Source organism: Gavialis gangeticus, unplaced genomic scaffold (assembly GCF_001723915.1).
Source record: "Gavialis gangeticus isolate Ggan-Ray unplaced genomic scaffold, GavGan_comp1, whole genome shotgun sequence".
In the NCBI taxonomy this organism is placed as follows: Eukaryota; Metazoa; Chordata; order Crocodylia; family Gavialidae; genus Gavialis; species Gavialis gangeticus.
In genome coordinates, this window is record NW_017729011.1 from 23564858 (window position 1) to 23574623 (window position 9766).

The following is a 9766-nucleotide window of genomic DNA, read 5'->3' on the forward strand; positions in this document are numbered from 1 at the left end:
TTAAGTGCTGGGTCCTAGACCCTCACAATAAATACAGGAAGCAGTTCCACCCAAATCTCCACCTGTGGCCTATCAACGTCTGCAAGCACTCAGAGCCTTACCGGTTTCCAAACACGGCCTCAAACTCAAAACCATAAATGGAGCAGGTGAGAATTGCAGACATGTCTATTCACATACAAGCATAAAACATCAGGAATGAGAAACAAATGGGAGTCGCAAAATTCTGAATGGGATCCAGCTGGCCCTCAAAATTTGAAGGTACTTGAATCTGGAGTTTCTACCAGGCCCATTAGTGATTTTTACATATTGACATGAGAAGAGATAGACAGACAGACAGACAGACAGATCTGGCCAGCTTTAATTCCCTAAAGAACCAGTTATCTTATCTGTAAGAAAATTAGATCATTCCACTTGGAAAGAACTGCACTAATACTTGGCAGGACCAAATATAATTATTGTAATAGGGTTACTTAGCCTTTGAACACCACTTGTTAATTCATACATTCATTTAGCAAGAAGTGTTGAGAGGCTAACATCATTCCCAATTGGACACAGTGAATCAGAATTTAACAGGACACTGATAACTAATCTCTGGGCACAAATCTGCACATTTGTAGGCTGCATATCTTCTATCAACACTTTCAAAGACAATATAATTATTTTTTTACATCTGAGAAGAGAACAATCACCCCATCTAAATTGCTTACATTATGACATTCCCAAGAAACAAAGTAAAGTTTTGCAAGCTTCAACTTTATTTCTGAGAGGTAGGACCAACAAAAAAAGAGAAGAAAAAAAAGTAGTAACTGGGTCATTGTGAGCACCTGACAGTATCTGCTGGATATAGGGATCCCTCATGTTACATGAATAACTGCTACTACCGAAGTCTGACTTGTTTGTACACAAGTAATAAGTCTCTATAGTTTGAGTTTTTACTAAGAAGCCTCAATAAGGATAGAGAATATTCTGAGCAGAGGATCAGGAAAAATTCAGAGCAATCCAAAATAAAAGTAAATCATAAAATACGATGTGCTTTAAAACACATTGCAAGGGAAGGAAAGAACATAGGCATATTTTTAAGTTACCAAAGTTGACATGCCTCAAAGTTATTAAGTTTGCCAAAGATAAGTCAAGCCATCTTGGGGGACTGGATGCCTTGGGAGTCTTGAACACATGTGCAGTCCGTTCAAAAGTAGCATCATTGGGCATGTCTACACATGCATTCATGAGCTGTAATTGGCACTCCTGCGCAGTAGCACCAGCACGTGCTTTTTAAGTGACGCCAATGCACAGTAGCCTAATTCTACTGCGCATTAGCACGGCTTTCACCATGATGCACTAATGTGCAGCAGAATTAGTCTGCTGGGCTTTTAGCATCTCATGCAGATGCGACCACCAGTGCTCAAAAGCTGTTGCCATGTGAAGCTTGTTGGCGACTGGAAAGTGCCCTTAGCAGGCCAGTTGTTAACGTACATGTCAGGAATGGCAAAAAATAAGTTTGGCATCCACTGGCAACCTTGTTGGTAGTCTTAGCAGTGAGACCAAGAACTGAACAGGCAACAAAGAATGAGCCATCATGTCACCCTTTACGTCCAGCTCAAAGTAGAACAAAAAACTTTGTACAGCTGTTCTCAGTGCTATATTAGTACTATGGCTACAGTACTACTGTCTCCAAGACTATAAATCCAGCAACCTTCATGAACATTACAGTCACACATTTTACTTGGGAGAGAAAAATAAACACGCTTGGGCACATGCTGCACTTTTCAGAAAAGAAGTCTAAAATGCCAGTTCCCATGAAAAGAGAATGACTACTGACAGACAAAGCTGAGAAATTCAGCCACAGGAGCCTAAACAAGGAGGGCCAGCCAGGAAAGTCCAGGAGGTCCTGCAGCTGGCCACAGTATTCTCCATGCATAAGAGTCTGAAACCACTTTTCTCTGGCCAAAAACGAATGCACCGCCCAGCACGGTACTGAAATCCCATTGACATTTGGGACACACTCTGAACTCACACAATTCAAATTGAAGCAAAAGAAGTAAAATTGCCATGGCTACACTCTAAAATCATCTAGCAATAAGCAGGGGGTAGCTGTTGCTTTTGCTTTACACAGGTTCACAAAAGTAGCGTGGGAAATTGTTTTTCCTTGATAGTTTGTACTCTGAGGCACCAGCCAAAAATCAATGGATTGCCACAATCAGTCCTGATACTGCCAGGTGGAGAAAAACTAGACCACAAGGAACGCAGACTTGCATGAAGACCGCTGGGATTCTCAGGGGTGACTATTGCTTTCTAATGGCTACAGTAGAAAATCCATCTATGCTGGTCCATCCTATTATCCCACCTGTGAGATTTCCGGAGTGTAATGAGGGTTTTCCTGTACTGGGAGTCCCACCATTCAATCTTCCCATTTGCTGTAGTGTGACTTAAAATGTAATTATTTAGAGTTAGGATTTGCACATGGACAACTGATAATATTAATGGAATGACAGGCCACTTCGAGGCACAAGACAGCATCAGATATTCTTCCATATACTTTAGTATAGGGTCAAGTCGATAAGAGTAAATGGGACTTGTTGCATGAGTAAGGAAAGCAAGATTTGGCCACTGATGGTTTTACCCCCCAAACCACAAAAAGGATTTCTGTAGGAGACACCAACTTTCTACTTCACCCTGGACAAAGTTAATGTTAGGAAAGGGATATCTGATAAGCCTTCACATTCATGCCCTGCTACGTTCCTAGACACACACGCAGTGCAAATCATGGCTTACTAGGGCAGTGAACAAAGGGTTTTGCTGCATTAGAAGCACAGGGACAATATGCCTCCCATTCCCCATTTCTGCTACTCCTGCCTCAGGCTCTTTCTGTTCAGCTGCAGCAGCTTTCTGCTGAAGGAGGATAGTACTTTCTGGGGACAACTTCAAGAGCAACCTGCTTTGCAATACTGTATTTTAACAATCACTTCAACTGCTGTTCAAGTTCAGAACAAAGCACCTGCTTACTGCAGACAGGCCAGGGAATTGTAGCACCATTAAGCCAGGTGCTCCAAACCTGCTAGTTTCAGAGCTAAAGCAAAGAGCTTCTCTCTGACACGCTCCAAAATCAAACAGGCAATCAGTTATTTCCCTAGCCAGTGAAAACATGAACAGTCCACCTAGACAGGCAGATGAATCACATTTCAACCCATTTTGTCTGAGAAGAGATGTAACACAGTCAACCACCTAAACCATTTCTGCCTTCTTTAAAAAAAAAAAAAAAAAGAGAACTTTTTGGATAATATGAAAATTTGGTGACTGAAAAAAAATATCAGGGGACAGACTTTAGAATGAGAAAAGAATCCTACCCACACAGTCAGACTAGTTCCTCTAGTCTGGAAAACCAGGTCCAAGGACTCAATTTAGCACTTTTGCTACAAGTACTAACTCACAGCCAAATACGGTAATTTGGTTTATTGCGTTATTAAAGATCAACAATCCCATTAACTCCTTCCATAATCCATTCACTTGCCCTGGAAAGGACATCATTTTTCTACCAACATGGACATGCTGCCAAGCCTACTGAAGCTGATAGATGTTGAGGTTTATACATGCTCTCTCCCATTTGTCTTTCAAATCCAGTAAAGCATTCTACCACATTTCCAGGCATGCTTCAAAGCCTTACTTTCTGCCCTGCACTCTCTTATTTGGCCTTCCAGTCCCTTGGTACTAACATGTGCCAACCAAGGAAAAAATAAATCTTGAAATCAGGGATCCAATCCGGGAACAATCTACCTGGTCTTTCACCAGACTGACTGGCCTCAAGAAAGCAGATTCATGGTCCTGAAGGAAATGCCTGAAGGGCTTCTCCAAAACTAGCATAAACACACAGCATGAAGTACATGGGTATTTTTGGTCAGCCCCCACACCATTAGAAGATTTATGCATTATGTCCGAAAAACAACGTAATACAATTTTAGCAGAGTTTTCTACCTAGTGTGGATGAAGTAAGTGGCGTTAAAAAACATATTAGCCTCAGGGTCAAGACACTGGGAAGAGCAGAGTACTTAAGACTAACCAGAGCCTGAAGCACTATACTGACACAGTGATTGGTCTTTTAGTAAGGAGACAGAGTGTGTGTGTGTGTGGGGGGGGGGGGTCATCGGCAGGAATAAGACCCGGTTTACAATTCAAGCAACTAACCCAAAGGTTAGTTAAACAGCTTTGGACTCCAAACAAGGTAACAGGCAAACTTAAGATACTGCGTCTTCTACTCTATCTTTGGCAAGGTTACAATACGAAACACGGCCAGACAGCTTTCATTCTGTACTAATGCTCATTCAAGAACTGATTTGCTCTCATATAAATACCAGCCACGTTCTCTTGAGCAAAAGTGCAATTAAAATGTCACCCTCGTGACACTGCTTACAAAAGCAAACCAGAACAGGTGAGAACATGACAAAACATTATAATGTGTTACTCCAAAATCCCCAGAAACCAAACCCACTGTTATGACTTTTTTTATTTAAACTAAGTATAAAGCTGGGCAGTATGTTCCAACCACATTGTAAATTGTATTCCAGGTTATTTGGGAAAGAAAAACCGTGTGGCAGCAGCTTTGTCCCAACTGATCTTAACATCTTCTATTTGACTAATGCAGTAAAGTACCTTGACTCAGAGTCTTAGTGGTATCTTTACATACCTCAAGCCCCTTCAGAGTGCAGATTCCTACAAAGTTGATGCAAAATAAAAATGTTTTAAGAAAGGACACAGGTGCACTCATTTCAGAAATGAAATTAGGTTACCTTTGGAAAGTAACCACTGTATGTCTGTACCAGCCCGGAAAATGAACAAGTCTCAAAAACTGAAAGGGTATCCAATATTTTAAGAGAGAGACCATAAAAGGGCTACAATATTTGATAATCTCTTTCGCTCATAGTTGGACATCTCCAGGAAAAAGCTGCATACACAAATTTGTGGACACCATTATCTTGAGTATAAGTTGAGAAGCCACATTTATACAGGTTTTGACAAAAAAATACATGGGTTATCTTTACTGGATGATTTGGAAAGAAACTTAAAAATATGCAGTTAGATTTGAATGTACAAAGACTATAACATTCATGCCCATACATATATGAGGTCTCTAACAGCAAAAGAACAGATTAAACCACCAAAATTAAGCTCTGCCTGAAAACTTGGAATGTTTAAATTAGGTTCTTATTAAAATTAATCAAACTCTGCCTATTCATCATGCTCAGAGGCAGTACAAGACAGCAGGAAAGTAATCAAGGTCCTGGTTTGAATCCCAGCCCACAAACTTTTGAATACAACATTCCTATTAAAAAGAGAATGTACCATTGGCTCTGTGGTTTGAACAGATTATTTCTTAGTACTTGGCAATAGTTTTTAGCATAATCCCCAAAAGACTTCTTTATCTGTTCCTCATTTTCTGATACTTTGAGATACTGGCAGTCCACGTTTTGAGGTATAGCAGCAATCACATATGAAAGTTTTATGGCAAAAACTTCTGAGAGACTTATAAACTGTGAAAACCTTACAAAGGAGTTCTGTGAATGAAAGCAGCATTACCCATTTAAAATACCTAAACAAGACTTTTCAAGGTACAAAGTCTGTGAAAGATAGCACCATTTGAAATAAATATGAAGTTCTAAACCTCTATGTAGCTTCAAGACAAAAGCCTATAGACCTAGCTATAAGGGAACAAACAGAATGGCACTTCTTCCTTGAGGTGGTTGCCATCTGAGAAATTACAAATCATATTGGGCAGCTATATTATTTTGAGAAAGCTGAATATATACTGATAGAATAAAGTAAATATTAAAACCATTGTCAGAAATACCTGCCACTAGTTTGGTTTCATATAAATGATGCTCATGCAATCACAATGTTGCTTATATTTCCTAGCTATGGACCCATGTACATCAAGTTAGCAAGATGACAGCTCTCTCACTGATTGTTTTTAAAACAGGGGTGTTGAAAAACAAATTTCTACGCTAAGTAGGGTTTGAGTTGAGGGAAGAGAGACTGGAGAACAGTTGGCAGCCCTTGGCTGGTTCAGGGATAGATAGATAGATAGATAGATAGATAGATAGATAGCCAGCCTCTTGTTTGTAGAACTGGATAAGTATTAAGACATACTAGAGGTAATTTTATTTTGGCAGCGCATAGTAACTCAGCAAGGAGAAGCAACGTCACCAAACAGTTCACAGATTTCATCTTTAGGTTATCTATTAAAATAGAGAAAAGCAGCATCTCACCCGGGGTCTCAGTCTAGCTCTTTGGCACAAGTTCCCCCACTACTAAATTTAATATGAATGGCAATGAGTTGACCTCTCATTCCTAGGACATGTTCACTCTGCAACTAGGAGTTGTAATTATAACATGTATAGACAAGGCATTCCCAAGCTACTGATATCAGTGAAGTCATTGAAGGATAGGTTGTACAAGTCTGCTTGAAATGCTGGGTGAATTCCATGCCACCACATCTTCACTGGTGCTAGCGCTGAAGTTAGCATAAGCCATCTCAGGTGAGTTTACACAGGCTGTAAGTACAGCTCCAACTATACAACCTTCCCCACACCAGTCTCCAAAGGTCTGCCTACAATGCAGACACTCAATATATTGTGCCATACCTGCTAATAGATAGAAAGAAGACTTCAATCTCCAGCAGACTTTATTTTTTTAAATACAACAGTTAAATAAGCAAAGCTTAGAGAACTCCTCTTGGAACAGCTGAGTGACTAGGACCCCCAATCTCATTCCAAAGACCTACATAATGGCAGAGTTTTATTCAATTCTGTGTGCTTGTGTTTTTAAGTAGAACATAAACTCTTACGGCATAAAAATATAATGTTTGATAACAAGAACTATACTTTTCTCAAATACAGATGGAAGAACATATGCAAAGGAAACTCCGAGGAATGCGTTATTGGACATCTGCTGTTCTTGGAATGGAAACCCAAAATCTTCTTCACTCCAATGAGAGCTTATTGTGTTATTTGTTTTTGTACAGTGCCACCTGCTGACAGCATGGACATTGCTCTTATAAACTGAACTGTGCTAGGAGACATTTGCAGTGCTGCTCCCCCTAAAAAGATTTAAAAAAAAAATCACTGCATTATAACTCAAAATCAGCAGAATTCCCACAGGAATCACAGTTGGAAGCACAGTGCAGCACACTGGAAGTTTAGCCCGAAGCTCTCTTTGCTCAGCTCTTAGAATCCTCAATTTGACTGCAGTTTATACCCGTTTTTACTAAGCTATCTTGTATCTAAAGTAACAAAGCTGAAGATACTGTACAAAATTCGTTTAGTTTCACAGTCATTAATACAGTTTCAGTCAAATCATCCCAAATGTCTGAGGAGTATGTATTAGGTGGTGACCTCTGGTTTATCTCTACTGCCAATGAGGTTATTGTATTGAAGTGACATACACACTGTAGAGATCTAATAAAATCTGTACGTTTTTCCACTCACTTTTCCAAGTGGAGGATACTCCAGAATGCAAGGATGTCTGGGTTACCCAGTGTAGAGTTAAAATAAACGTATACAGTATTTTATAACAGAACCAGAAACTGCTACACAACTTCTAATTTAATTCATTTGGGGTTTTATGAAAATGAGTTTTATTAAATTTGGAATATTTAAAAAAGAACAGTCTGGCAGGTCACTCAGGCACTCATTCCACATACAGGAAGACATGAATATATAATATAAAATACACAGGTTAAGAAACTCAGCTTTGAAGGATTCATATACAACAGCCTGGATGAACTAAAAGACTTCAGTGATAATGAAGTTGGTGAGATGTCACATTCCACAGACCTCCTGATACGCTTTCGTTCTTAGCCCAATAAAATACATAGGAAAAAGGGGCTTGCATTTCTGCTGGCTTTAATTTCAAACATGACGTTTGTTGTCAAAGGGGAGATGTAGTATTTTTGCTATTATTTCTACAGCATAGCAAAGGCAGCTCATCAAGACTACCTGATCTGAGGCAAATGGAAAAAGATATATTCCCTAGAATCAACATCATCATTTTTTTTAAATAATCTAACAGATAAATGAAAGCAAAAGGTAATAAAGAATGACAAGGCCACAATAGCCTACTGGCAACATTGTTCAGAGAGCATGATGAAAAGTGATATACCTCAGCAACAAAGAGGGGAAACTCTTCTGGCAGAATCCAGGAACGGGGATAGAAGTTGTACTCTTCAGGAAACAGATCCTGCATTGTTCGCACTGCCCGGCTCAGGGTAATTTTACGCACCATTTCTGTCATACCTGGGGAAAATAAAATATGGTGCTTGGAAGCACTGAAAACTATTCACTTAGGCCTTGCTCTGCATAGTAAAGCAAGCTGGTATGCTGTTACTTACCATACATTTAAGCCTGGGGATTGTTTTCAATGTAAGCTGCACATTTTTAGTTAGTCGTGGTAATGGAAGATTTTCCTTGGTCAAGTTTTCCTTGGGGATTTATTTGCATTGCACTCACCGCTGTATGTTTGGGAAAGCTGTAAGCTAGCTGTCCAAACTGCCACAGAAAATAAAGGAAGGAATATTCTTGTGCAAACAATGATTAACATACTGCTTCAGCCAGGAATTTTTACCTTATTTTGCTGACATGCCAGAAACAGGAGACAACACTTGATCCAGACACTGGGATTATCTCTAATTATTTACCATCACTGCAACAATTATGTTAGAGATAAAAATGTTTCCTTTTATATAAGCAGCTTTGAAGTCTATTTTGTCCAATTGCCTCATCCTTCCAATTGACTTAGACTCCCATGGAAGAAAATAATTGGAAGTTACAAATGACAAGAAAATTGCACAAAGTGCTGAAAAGATCACAGGACTGGGCCCTGTTAACATTCGTGGGAGTTACAATGCATTATGGAAGGACTTCCGTATCTCTAACCTCGCTGATCGGTTCATTCTTCTTGCTTACCACATGAACACAGGCTACAGCTCAAGTAGACACTGCACATGGCAAGAGATTTAAACAACCAGAAAACTATAGCACTTTACAAGCTGTAGGCGCATTGTCCACAAGCAGGAAAAAGTCAGTGTCAGTGGAGCATAAAGTTCTTTATCTGGAGTTTCTCAGCATACTAACCGCTGCAATAAATCTGAAGTGAAGGGCTTAGATAAGTCAATACCCTAAGCTCTTAGCTCTTATTTAGTGGGATCTACACTGGGATTAAATGAGAAATAAGGGGGCTTAAAAAAGTAGAATAGTCATAATAAAATGAGAGCCGACATGAACTCTTCAATATTAAAAAATCCATCTAAGGAACTGTGCTCTGAGCTCTTCCCAGAAACAGACCAGAGTTCAATATAAAATTGACTGTTTTCACCATAAAAAAGCAAAACAAAAGCCAAAGAACCCACAGAGGCAACATTTGTATTGATGTTACCGAATGCACAAGCATTGTTTCTCTATCTCATTTTCATCATAATCTAATGTTCGCGTTTTTTTAATTAATGTATGTATACATCAACTACTCCACTCTTCAAGCAACTTAGTGTCTGCTTAAAACCTTGATCCATTCTGGCATTCATTCCACATATTAGGAAGAGATTTAGTTATTATTGATTTATAAGGTATGATCCACAATTTAAGAACCTTTTCCAATATATGGCTTGCCAAACATCAAGAATCTAGTACAATGGGGCAAATCCTAGTTCTGGTGATAGCAATGAGTCATGCCATTCCCTTCTTTGGGACAGGATTTGATCTGATGCTTCTTCTTTTTTTTTTTT

General features: G+C 39.3%; 1 protein-coding gene across 1 annotated transcript in view; it reads right to left on the reverse strand.

Moving 5' to 3' along the window:
- Positions 1-9766, reverse strand: part of TTLL11 (tubulin tyrosine ligase like 11) — a gene marked incomplete at its 5' end in the record, with an annotated part of 107150 nt that overhangs the window by 79670 nt on the left and 17714 nt on the right. Inside the window, one exon of the mRNA XM_019510316.1 lies at positions 8149-8282. Coding sequence (XP_019365861.1) covers positions 8149-8282 — 134 coding nt within the window. The remainder of the gene's footprint in view (positions 1-8148; positions 8283-9766) is intronic.